Source organism: Limulus polyphemus, unplaced genomic scaffold, assembly GCF_000517525.1.
Source record: "Limulus polyphemus unplaced genomic scaffold, Limulus_polyphemus-2.1.2 Scaffold342, whole genome shotgun sequence".
In the NCBI taxonomy this organism is placed as follows: domain Eukaryota; kingdom Metazoa; phylum Arthropoda; class Merostomata; order Xiphosura; family Limulidae; genus Limulus; species Limulus polyphemus.
The window spans coordinates 374,872-388,573 of record NW_013665952.1 but is presented as its reverse complement, the minus strand read 5'-3'; the positions used below and the strand labels follow the sequence as shown (position 1 = coordinate 388,573).

The 13,702-nt window shown below is 36.1% G+C and overlaps 1 protein-coding gene across 11 annotated transcripts in view; it reads left to right on the top strand.

Annotated features, from left to right (window-relative positions):
- LOC106457533 (CAP-Gly domain-containing linker protein 1-like) overlaps positions 1-13,702 on the top strand; it is a 122,654-nt gene that overhangs the window by 42,317 nt on the left and 66,635 nt on the right. The window contains exon 1 of one of the 11 annotated variants that reach the window (XM_013916964.2): positions 3,936-4,315. The exons of 9 other annotated variants lie outside the window; for them this stretch is intronic. In XM_013916964.2, the coding sequence (XP_013772418.1) occupies positions 4,261-4,315 (55 nt within the window). In that variant the 5' untranslated portion in view covers positions 3,936-4,260. Of the gene's footprint in view, positions 1-3,935; positions 4,316-13,702 lie in introns of those variants that run through there. One more of the 11 variants, XM_022383513.1, reaches the window with a different exon arrangement.

Sequence of the window (13,702 nt, the reverse complement as noted above, 5' to 3'; positions counted from 1 at the left end):
TAAAATCCATCTTGCAAAAATTGATCTATTGTAAAATTATTTATTTGGGAAAATGTTGGTGATATTATTAAACTTCATTCATTCATTATAAAATTATTTCTTCAGTGATTAACTCTGGAAACACCTTGGCGTCATTAATAAATCCAAGCTTGAACTTATAAGTTGTTTTTCAAAGTGTTTCTTTCCTGGGATAATCAGAAGTTAGTACAACGGGCTTACATTTCATACCTTTATCTGCCCCCCAGTGGCACAGCGGTATGTCTGCGGACTAACAACACTAGAATCCGGGTTTCGATACCCGTGGTGGGCAAAGCACAGATAGCCCATTGTGTAGCTTTGTGCTTAATTACAAACAAACATCCCTTTATCTAAAATTTATAGTAGCAGTATTTTATATTCTCTGTAACAGTACTATATATCATAGAATTAAAGTATTATGTAATGTAAATATGCATGTAACAAAAAATGATAATTTAGTAAGCCGTATTTGCTTATGTGTTTCTATTTCTAAGAATTATGTCATGACGTTTGTAACTAGTAACATGAGCTTGTTCACTGTGTTTTAAGTTGCTTATTGTTAAGGGCAAAGCTACACAATGAACTGTCTGTGCTATACCCACCACAGGGATCGAACCCAGAGTTTTAGGTGACATTCTATGTAGTGGAAGTGGTCTTAAGATTACAAATATATAACTTTGAGAACGTATATTTCTCATATGGGATTTTTAGTTATTATCTTTCAGCTTACAGTCCTACTTGACTCGACACGTTGTTCAGTGGAAACACACTATCGTAAGGTGAAATATCTTTAGAATTAGCTTACAGTCCAACTAGACTCTAGACGTTGTTTAGTGGAAACAGACTATCATAAAGTGCAATATCTTCAGAATTAGCTTATAGTCCTACTAGACTCTACATGTTTTTAAGTGGAAACACACTATCATAAAGTGCAATATCTTCAGAATTAGCTTATAGTCCTACTAGACTCTACATGTTTTTAAGTGGAAACACACTATCATAAAGTGCAATATCTTCAGAATTAGCTTATAGTCCTACTAGACTCTACATGTTTTTAAGTGGAAACACACTATCATAAAGTGAAATATCTTCAGAATTAGCTTATAGTCCTACTAGACTCTACATGTTTTTAAGTGGAAACACACTATCATAAAGTGAAATATCTTTAGAATTAGCTTACATTCCTACTATGTAGCGTCGGATTTTGTGTATTATTGCGTGAATATTTACATCAGCATTAAACTATTTAATCACAAAGAAACAGATAATGTTGTACCTGCGTATTTATTGAACAAACCTGCATTTTACCTTGGTCACACTGACCTTTTCAATTTGCTTCCAGTTGAACGCCCACGAATCAACCCACGACATCGTGCAGAGGTACGCTGGCTCATCGTGCAGTATAAAACTCATATCTTCTGTCTGACACGATGTGTGGACGAGCATAGTTCATGAATTTACAGTAATTTATTAGATATTATCACCAAATATATGCAACTGTCGCAGTTGAAATAATTGTTAATTTTATCCTTCCATAACTAGTTGAGAAGTAAGGTATATTCAGGTAATGTTTCCTGAATTTCCAACCAGGTGTTCTGTATGTAGTTAAAATCGTAGACATCTACATTCCTTGTACTCAGGTAAAAGTTACGTATCGCATTGTTACAAATCGATTTGTCACCACTTTGTTACAATTATGTTATCCTCACATTTCGTTTTCCTTTCTTATGTCCATCAAAAAAGGTGGCCACTCACTCCATTCATTTTCTAATGACCTAGAGTGCTGTGATCCCCTAATCCCTCAGAGACTAACCAAAAGCCAGCCGTTTTATTTCCTCTAATAACTCAAGCCGATGTTCTTTACAACTAACTTCGTTACACACGTATGCCATAGAAACTTGTAACAGTTTGGCCCTGTGTATGTGTCCATTTTCTAGGATAGGGCAACCTCATGTCAGGGTGTGAAACATATACGTGTAGAGGTTGGTATAAATTGAGAGGTTCTCTCCCTTGAGTCTACTATATGAAATAGCCAGTTACGTAGATACTCCATGGATTATGGGATACCTATCCAGGCCCTCTATGTCTGACTTATAAGTGAGGTATAACTTAATTTTTGCTGTCCCTACACTCTGCAAATGTATTTAGAAAGCTTCTTCTACCCCAGCGGCCAGTGAGAAGTCGCAACTAGAAATAAAGAAGTCTACAATTGAAGTATATAAACAAAACATTCATATGGATGAATATTGTTATATTTCTTTACGTGTGTATTTGTTTTTCATTAAATGTCTGTATTCAACTTATTATCTTCATAACATTTCCTGAACTGTTGGATGTCAGAAAACTTAGGTTTTTGCGCTTCCAGTTGAGCCATGAACTTATTTTCACAGCCTGTTTTCTGACTCAGTAGAACACTTCATTGATTGTGTCTTCATCTTAATATTTTATTTTCAAGTACATTCTAGAAAGCATATATTTAGCATATTATTATTCTATTTAGTATAATTTCATTGATTAAAATAATACTTTGTTTATAATTAAGCACAAAGCTACACAATGGGCTATCTGTGCTCTGCCCACCACGGGTATCGAAACCCGGTTTCTAGCGTTGTAAATCCGCAGACATACCGCTGTGCCACTGGGGGCTAAAATAATACTTAATGGAATAAAACTTTGTATGAAACCTAAAAATTAGTTAGGGATCAGCGCCATTTTCATGCTTCAACAGTTATAATGGATGAAAACGCGTGGTTATTAACTTTATTAAGTTCAAAACAAACACAAGTTTAGCTGTAGAAATGTATTGGATGATTGACAGCAGAATAAGGCATTTCAATATTAAGGAACAACTACGATATAGTTTTTTGTTAAACATAAACTCAAGTTGTAGCTATAGTTAGTTCTTGACTTTCTAGCTTCAGTAGAACGATCAACAGAGTCAGATGGTCTGCTCTGAGGTTCTGTTGTACATGATGTGTTTCTTTGTTAACCCCAAGTTATGTGAACATTTATATTGACAAGGTATGCAAATTATTCAAAACATCTTGGGAGAAAATCTTCACGTTTATACTTGATATCAAGAGATTGTACACGAGATTAAAATAATGGGTATTGTACATGTTGAACTAGTAAATTGTTGTACATAGAATTCAAATAGTGATTATTATATGTTTAACTAGTAATCTGTCAATAACGTATAATCAAAGCAAGGGAGATCGATATGCAATCTTTGGATCGCGAGTTCGAATCCCGTCACCGAACAAGCTCACCCTTTCAGCTGTGAGACCGTTATAATGTGGCAGTCGATCCCACTATTTGATTAGAGTAGTTCAAGAGTTGGCGATGATTGGTGTTGACTACCTGTTTTCCCTCTTAGTTATCACTTCTAAATTAGGTTGTTTTTTTGTTTGTAGTTAAGCACAAAGCTACATAATGGGCTGTGCCCACTACGAGTATCGAAACCAGGTTTTTAGCGTTGTAACTCCGCAGACACACAGCTGAGCCACTGGTGGGCTCTAAATTAGAGACGGATAGCGCAGGTAGCCCTCTAGTAGATTTGCGTGAAATTCAACAAAGAAATATAGCAAGCTAACTTACAGAAGTAAGAACTGAAAATGTTTCTAATTTTCTATACCAGTCTGATTGGGAGTGTGTAATGTCATAAATCACACCAAAACAAAAACTTAAAAATGTGTAGAGTGTTGGTTGATTATCGTGGGTTGTTTTTAGGTTTTTGGGTGTAGGATGTGATTACCATATGACGCAGGTGTTATGGGAACAGGTAAACGATGGGTGGATTGCAATCGAAGAGATATTTGTGACGTCACATGACGTTTTCACCATATAAGGAATTCCGACCCTCTTGAGTACTTAGTCATTGGAGGATAAAAGTAATTCACTTGGAAGCCGCAATGTAAGTTTCGGTTTTATTTTCCTAGGCTATACGTACGTTTTGAGGAGCACACTTTCACTACATGCCTGTGGACGCTACGTAAATGGTGTCGTCACAGCTCCAGCTGTTGTTCACTGGCGAGTCTTGCTCAGGGCCAGTACACTCAAATACACCAACTGGATCTGTTCGGGTAAAAGTGGAACTCTAATTCCAGCTGGTTGCCTTGTACCATCTCACATTCGGACCTTTGACTGCAATCCGAATATAGTTTTTTGAGATAGATAAATAAGCTTGAAATTGTCCCCTGAGTGACCTTTGACCCGACTTTCAACTCTTTAACAGTTAGTGCCATGCCGACATCCACGTCTGATTCGTCGGTGAGGAGTTTACCATCAAAATCGCAAGGTTTGAAAGGAAATCGTATTTCCTTCTGGGTGATATTTTCATTGTATTGTCCAATTTCTGTGTTACGTAGGATAGTTTATATTATTTTGTATTTCTCATTGTAGAAAATGGATGAAAGCACGCATTTATATTATTATCAGCGTGCCAGAAAAAACACAAAAACGAAAACATTTGTTGTATCAAATGTGTGATAGCCCTTTGTGTAACTTTGTGCTTAACAATAAACATCAGCATCAAATGTACAGTTGTACCAGTTTTGACTTTTAATACATGGTGATGCAAAGTAATAATATTACTTTATAATTATGGTTTAAACGCCTGAAAGCTGGCGAACATTAGAAGCCAATAGGCCTAATATTTGTGATAAACATCACGTAGACTGCAGATTTTGTTAAACATTTTTCTTCAGATCTGAAATGTTTTTGTTACACACTTCAGATCTAAAATGTTTTTGTTAGACACTTCAGATTGAAATGTTTTTGTTACACACTTCAGGTTGAAATGTTTTAGTTATACACTTCAGATTGAAATGTTTTTGTTACACACTTCAGATTGAAATGTTTTTGTTACACATTTCAGACTGAAATTCGAAGTGGACAAAAAACATCTATAATTGAAGTGATTTTTTATCACAAATAATAGGAATATTGCTTTATGTTGGGTGTGAACTGTTATATCACACTGTAGTGTTGTAAGCTATATTTTCAATGTTTTGATTTATATGTTTGCGCGAAAAAGTTAACGTTAAGATCTATAGAGTTCGTGAAAGTTATGAATCGAGAAGGCTCGTGTCATACGTAGAAACAAGGGTGCAATAAACATATGAGTAATCAGTGAATGAGAAATTAATTCAGTTAGTTTAGTGTCAGGAATATTATTCTGTGTTGCAAGTGAGAGTTATCGCATCTATTCTTCTTAGTTACTCGATCAATTAGCCGTGGAATTCAATAAGTAAGTTTATGTATTTGAAGCTAAGCCTACAACAAGCGAACGTGGATGTAGCAAACGTTCATTAAAGAAACAGATTAATTCATTATCATTATGTTTACTGTACTTGCCATTATTTTTACCAACTAAGCCAGCGATAGAAGACGTTGCAGCAGTAATGATACTGTTTTGACTTGGCTCAGAATTTATACAGTTCTGTAATTATAATGTAAACTATATTACCTATTCCAAGTTAATTTGCATACTTAGTTTTATGGGTTTTTTTTTTTATTTAGCTTATAACCTAATTAGAAATAGTGTAAAAGCGTTGATGTTTTTTTTTAAAGTTTATATACGTTGTGGATACTTTACTGAGTGTGTTTCTTAAGTAATTTCGAAGGAGTATTGAATTCTTGAACAATATTTAGTGCTGTTGTTTTTTTATTCCCTTCTAAGAAAGGTTAATTTTCATTTATTAAATTGAAGACTGTGCAGGCCATGTAATATTAATTATCATAAGAGGAAAAAGAAAAATTATATAGACTTATAATATGCATTTAATGTTTAGATAGGAATATTATTTCCTAAAACTAATCACAATGTTTGTATTGTCGTAAATAATATAAAATAGGTAAGTTTTGTTTTTCATATCAAAAAATGTACAACGGTATTCACACCTACGAAAGTATATAAAGAATTAAAGCTATTAATGCTATGGATGGCGAATCGGCGAGATTACCCCAGGTAATAGGTCAACCTATTTTACCTGCTATCTTAAACTGTCTAAGCAGGAGTGCAGGACTAATTCTGAGTACTGATGAACGAAAGGAAAAAAGAATGTATAATAATATGTAAACCACACTACATATGACATATCCAGAGTCGACGAGGCCTTTCGCCTAATACCACGGCTCATCAGGCTGGTTTGGATACGACAGATATAGTAGTGGTCGAGGTGCTATTTATATCATAAATTGCTTGAACAACAACTGTTATAGTGTAAAATAGATTTAGTAAGTGAGTTGTATCTATTGTCAATTATAACAGTATTATTTATATGTGGTCGTAATTGAAATATTACTTATATATGGTCATAATTGATTATGTATAGCCCCACTTAATACACAGCGTGGCTACTGGAACTTTAAAGGCCACTAGAAAATTCCAATATGAATGTGCAATTGGTAAAATTGCATGCCTTTGCAAAATAATATATATATATATTAATCATTAATAATGTTTAATGACACACTGTATGCTACTCGTATTAAACGGTAGATGTCGCCCAAGAATGTTCGTAGGTAAGTAGGCGAGAAAGGTGGGATTTTGTCTGGTGCGCTGTGTGGGCTTGTTCGAACCTCGTCAAGGCTGTGGATATCAAGTTGCGTAGGTATGTTGTTAAACCAGTATGAAGTACTGGAGAAAAAAGATAAACATCCCAAAACAAAAATACTTCATACAACTGAATGTTTAATACCAATATCTTAATAAATGATTGCTAGTTATGTTGTTAACAAGGATGATAAAGTGGCATTTAATTAACAAAAGTAACATAGGAGGAAATATTAATCTCACGTGGAGTGGCGAGAACGTTCTGTCGAAAATTTTTATTTTAGAGTCATTCTTGTAAATTACGGTTCGAATTAGTGTTTGCGGTCCTAATTCCTATTAGATACGAATTTGAAAGGCCACACGTGAGAGTAATTACGAAATACTGAGGTTACTATATCCTCAAATACGTGCTTACATTTACAGATATGATTGTTTGTTTGTAATTAAGCACAAAGCTACACAATGAGCTATCTGTGCTCTGCCCACCACGGGTATCAAAACCAGGATTCTAGTGTTGTAAGTCCGCAGACATACCGCCGTGCCACTGGGGCTTACAGATATGAAAAATTGTAAATAAATCTCATATCTCTTATGGTAGCAAATATAAATGGTTTAATATTGATTAAAAATTTGTATATAAATTATTGAAGTAGTTTTTGATTTCAAAAATTGGAACTATAAAAAAAAAAATATGATTATTATAAACTCAGGCGAGATTTTCGTACTTTTTATGCCGTTTTCTTTTCAGATTGCATAAATGCACAGTATTAGTAATGACAGTAAGATACGGATATTCCAATATAAAAATTAACCGTGCAGGTTTTTCATTGTATTTCTTTTAGTGGCTAACTGAGTTAATTAATAAATATATAATTAATGTGGATATATGTAAATTAGCAATTTGTATGCGTGAAATATGCGCATTTTAGAGAAAGAAAGAAAGAAAATACACTGTTGTTAAAGTGTCAGTACATGATTATATGTAATCATGTTATTTAAAGTGCTTTAAAGTTTTCTTCATGAAAATAGCCTAAATGGATACTCAGTTTCTATGGAAAAAATCAGTTTATTATATGCATATTGAAAACGAGCATTCTAAAGTGGTTAGTTATTTCCTAGTAATACCTTACACGAAGTTGTTTTTATCATAAGCGTTGTATTAATTGTGGACTTTAACAAAAACGTAACTCTGGATCTTGTTCGTTGTTTATTTAACACTCTATTCTCCTATTTCACAAGACACTAATGTAAATGTTCAGGCGTTAACTGTTTATGTTAGGCGTATTTAATTTCGGCCGAATCCATTTAGATGTGTCAACACACGCGTGTGAAAACGGTTGTTGTGGGATGAACTATGTTTTGTTTTTCTTCTAGACGTGGTTACTGTACGTCTCACGCACATCATGTTTTGTTTTTCTTCCATACGTGGTTACTGTACGTCTCACTCACATCATGTTTTGTTTTTCTTCTAGACGTGGTTACTGTACGTCTCACTCACATAAGTAGTTTTGTTTTTTCTTTATTTTAAATAGCATCGAAACAAGTGTTCTTCATTTAGATGTCATTTTTGACATTAAAAAATACACAGTACAGTGTCTTTAGTAAAGTGGTATCATCAGATAGAATGAGAATGTGATTACTAGTTAACCTGACCTCTTCAGGCTCTATTAAGCTACATGACATGTCTTACTTGATTCACCTCCCACAATCTTAACCGCCTGTCATGATTTCGCGGGATAAGGTTTCTTGACTGTCATACTTCTTTTAATGTTTGTCAAAACTTATTATCATAACTTTTTATCCATCTAATAAATGTTCAACTTGATAAGCACTAAAACGGTGTAGAGGAAATAACTTGTTTGTAGTTAAGCACAAAGCTACACAATGGGCTATCTGTGTTCTGCCCACCACGGGTATCGAAAACCTATTTCTAGGGTTGTAAGTCCGCAGACATGCTGCTGTGCCACTGGTGGGGTGGGGGCAGAGGAAATAAACTGATATTCACGTTAATTTTAAGTGCATGAAGATACTAATGTGGAAAGAGAGACAACAGTTAAACTTTGTTAAGAGCGTAAATTCCCTGCTACATAGGTAAAACGTGTAAATGTGAAACTTTTTCAGTTATGGCCCTCATCATGAGGATGTTAAACCAAAACTTAAACTCACTTAGAAAATATAATATTCAAGATAACAACGTTTAATATTCATTTTAAACGGTGATCACACATTGTTTCAAAACAATGGCTCCTAAACACCTTTTGTAAGACAGATCTGTTACTATTATCATGCCCCAGTGAGTCAGTGTATATTTGCGGGCTTACAACATTAAAATCCTTGAATCCATTCCCCGTGGTAGACAGAGCACATATAGCCCATTGTATAACTTGACGATAAAAAGATGTGTGGTTTAACCAGCTTCCACATACCTTACTTAAGTTAAATGGTGGGATAATTGTATTTATGGCATCGCTACTGAGGCTATCTGCCGCCGTCCCTTATTCTGAAATACTAATAAGAGGAAAGGCAGCCCAGTCAACAGAATCCTACCACCTACCATTCATGCTAAACGTGCATGTTTAACTCACAGCTAAACGTGCAAGGAATATCGTGTACTATAGCACGGATTCGAACCCGGGTGGGTCACCAGCTCTGAAATCCATTTTTACCATTTTGATTTTACATTTTATTAATATTTAAACCCAGGGTATATATAGAGTAAATTAAGGAATTTACATCAGTAAGTACAGTAAAATGGCCTGAAAATAGGGAAATGGCCTGCAATGGTCTTTTCTTTTTTTCTGAGGCACTGTCGTCAGATGCTGAGAATGGGAGAGCATTCAAAAGATAAGGAATTGTTCAATCACTTTCACAAAGTGATCCCGGTAGCTCCGCAGTAAGCTCGGGGGCTCATAAGTTTTAAATTCGGAGTTTGATCCCTGCAATGGGCAAAGCCTAGACAACCTATTGTTCAGTTTTAAATTCGGAGTTTGATCCCTGCAATGGGCAAAGCCTAGACAACCTATTGTTCAGTTTTGTGCTTTACAACAAACCAAAACTTTCCCATAGTTTGCGCCCTTGACTTTATACTCTGGTTTATCCAAAGCTCATTATATTGGTAACGAATTTCCAGGAAGTCTTAATAAATCGTTTATTTATTTGCTATTTGAAATTGTTCAGAAACTTGTGCGTAGATTTTTAGAGAAATGCTTCATTTCTTTCCGATATTAATAAATTGTCAATTGACGTGAAGATATTTAAGTCTCACTCCGAGTCTGTGCTTTTAGGCTTTAGTAATGGTGATGAGACTGACTGAAAACAAGAACAAAACAAAAAACGACGTATATCGTAATTAGCTAACAATGACACGTATATTTCAATCAGTTTTGTTGTTGTTTACTTAAATAAAAATGTTCCAAACTTCTAAATATTCATACTCTTTACGTATTTTGGTGGCTAAATGCCAATTTTGGGCGAACCTAACCGCAACTAGCAACACGAGATTTGAGAAAACAACCGTGGTTTGTGCCTGAGCACAGAAATGTAGAGCTCGTCTACACGTATACTCCCACGAACGCCAACAAGGGTTGTGCATCGTTGTTATCTCCTCTGATGAACCTTAACTCCAAGAACTGCAAACCTCAACACGTGCGATCTCCAGACTCTTGGCCAACCATTTCTTTCTCTTTCTCTTTTTTTTTTTTTCTAGCCGCGACGAATAGAACAGCACTTAGTTTTTTTTTGTTGTTGTTTTTCAGTACAAACTTTTAGCTCATAGCTCCGTGATCTCTTTACCGATTTTAGATCTAGTTACATTTTTATACTCAGAAGGTTGGTATATTTGATCACGCCCAAAGTCTCATAAATTAATTTATTCTAATCCTGTTTAATATAATTTCAATTTGAGGGTAAGTTCGTAGACATTCTGATGAGTAATAAAATTGAGTAGGGTGTACGCGCGCACCACGCTTGGTTTGTTTGTTTGTTTTTTTGAATTTCGCGCAAAACTACACGAGGGCTATCTGCGCTAGCCGTGTAAGACTAGAGGGAAGGCAGCTAGTCATCACCACCCACCGCCAACTCTTGGGCTACTCTTTTACCAACGAATAGTGAGATGGACTGTCACATTATAACGCCCCCACGGCTGAAAGGGTGTAACGGGGATTCGAACCCGCAGATTGCGAGTCGAGCGCCCTAACCACCTAGCCATGCCGGGCCACCACGCTTGGTATTGCTGGCGCACAGAAAATATGATTAATAAAAAGGTTTGAATTTCGTGCAAAGCTGCACGAGGGCTATCTGCGCTAGCCATCCCTAATTTAGCAGTGAAAGACTGGAGGGAAGGCAGCTAGTTATCACGACCCACCGCCAACTCTTGGGCTACTCTTTTACCAACGCATAGTGGGATTGACTATCACATGATGACGCCCCCACTGCTGAAAGGGCGAACATGTTTGGTGGGACGGGGATTCGAATCAGCGACCCTCATATTGCAAGTCAAGTGAGCTAACCACCTGGCCATGCCAGGCTAATTAATTTACTCTAATCTTGCCTATTGAGGATTACTTGTTGTTTATTATTATTATTATTTGTGGCAGGTGTTTAGTTTTAAAAGGAAAGAAAATTTCCTCAACTGGGGTGTTCAGGGATATTAGTGTTCCCTTCGCCCCGCTCGCGAAAGATTTTTATGAAAACAATGTTAAAATTATGCAAAATACAAATATATATACATATACATATACACACATATACATATACTTGTTTTTGATTTACAGGCTTAACGATTAAGATAAACATTGAAGGACCATTGATATGATTGTAAGGGTTATGACATCGAGGCAAGGAATGCAAAGCAAAAGCCGCCCTTATTAGAGATGTCGAAGTATCAAACATCCAGGCTTTGCCATTAAAAGTGAGAAAGAAGCATGTATCCCACGTCGAGGGGAACAGGACTGCTCCGAGAAAATCTACTTTCGCTGATTGAGCGCCAAATAATTTTGCCAACCAGCGCCCGGACTGGATACCTAGAAATGGGGAGAAGAATGATTAGTGAAAATACATGTGAATGTAAACAGATCTTGCTAAGTTAATACGGATTATGAAACTAAAACTTGAAAATCTTCTTCAATTGCGTCGTAGTCTGGTGGGTAGAAGTCCGTGGAGTTAGAACATTCTTCTTCAGCGCAAAAGAAGGCGGAAGTATAGGTTCGTCGTGTTTGCTAGCGCTGTCTTGTAACTGTTTCCGGTATCTGGATCGTCGGTGTGTCAGTCTGAATAGTTTTCTTACTTTGTTTCGGTTGAAACTATGTCTTTTGGTTCTTTTTCTTGGGGGTTCCTGTCATCGTTTCTATTTCTGAGACTTCAAATGGTTCTGTTTGAGTTTCTTTGGCCTAGCCAATTGGATTTCGCAGTGAGTTATTTCAACTTATTTCCTCGAAAGTGGGCCTTAGGCTGCCTGGAGGGGTCACCTGTTTTAACCACTCGCACCACAATACACAGAAATGTGTTGTCTGTCAATCAATCAGTAGACACCACTAAAATGACGTCACATAAGGAACGCGTAACGTTGCAATTTGTACTGTCGTAACATCAGGTAAACGTGCGTATGCATGCCATGAATCACGAGAAGAATTATGCACTCTGTAGGCTACAACACAGCATGACCTATGAACTTGAAAAGCAAGAAATAAAAATACTTGTTACTCTTAATTTTGGTTTTATTTACTTTTGAAACAGAATAATTTCGAGGACCACGCAGAAGTACGTTTAGTTAATTTTAATTATTTTTTAACTTGAGGTAGAAGCTAGTTCTCTTTTCTCTACACTTTTAAAGGACTTAAAGAGTATAATTATAATACCGCATTTTCTGTATAAACTTACATCATATTTTAGCTAGGAAATTACACGCAGGTCGGCCATAAATCGCGTGCCAATGAAAGTAGATTAGCTGTGACTTAATTACTGCCGTAAACCCTATGAAGTCTAGTTTATTGGGTGATTGTTTATGCTATATGGCTACACAAATTGTTCCAAACTCCGGTCTCTCAAACCATCTCGTTTTGAGGCCTAAAATATCAATGGTAACAGGGAAAGAACACTTCTTGATGCATTACTTTTTGTTCTGTTATAACTAAATAACTTGTGGATATTTAAAGATCACTTGTGCGGTTTGCTTGTAAAAACTTTTTGTACCTAAATATAATGATGGTGAGACGAGTATACTTTTAAATCCTGAATATATATACCTTATTTCTTATGCCACATGAGAAGTAACTCACTTTCATTATGTTATTCAAAATATTTTCAAAATGGATGAACATTTTTTCCTTAACCCCGTAGAAGATAAAATATAAAGTGTAGACATGCAAATTTTCGGGAGGTAAAATTTTTCAGGTCACCAATAAACTTTGGAAAACTTACACACCCTCTTAAGCTGGTGGTGTAAGTAAATAGACTACTACATAAAATAGTGAGTGGACTGTATAAGACTACCTAACACTGAGACAAAAACAGTAAAATTAAAATATTCCAAAATTGTGGCTGGACAACGTTTAGTGTCGTCCACCCTCGAATTTAACACTGCCGCCATGCAGTATTTCGATGAAGCCGCTTATGTGGATGATGGGAAGGTGGTCAAAATCAGCGAGAAAACCCCAGGTTATTGCAATACCGCTATCAATAACATATAGGGTGATAAAGAAATTTTAGTCATGTCTGGAAACAAAAGTTTCATCGCTACCACGGCATCCGAAGTAGGGCCTACATGCTTTGAAAAGAATGGCTTATATCAAAATACCATCTACAGTTTCAGATTAGGTGCAAGAATGTGGACTATATCATCAACAATACGTTATCATCATACCATGAGCCACAATAGCAGAGTAGTTAGAAAAAAATCACTCCCCCACTCGAAGTAACATCGTATGCCAGTAGCAGTGGACATAACATATTGTTACGACAGCGGAAGTCACGCGACGTTGGGAGCATGCGCGCTAAAGTTTCTCGAAGGATCATGAATTTGCCCAGCAACTCTAGTCTGATCGGGATGCCTCCTTTCTTAATATATAAGCCTGGCGAGAAAAACCAGCGTGTTGAAGAGAGAGATAATTGAGTCAAGCGAACAGTAGGAAC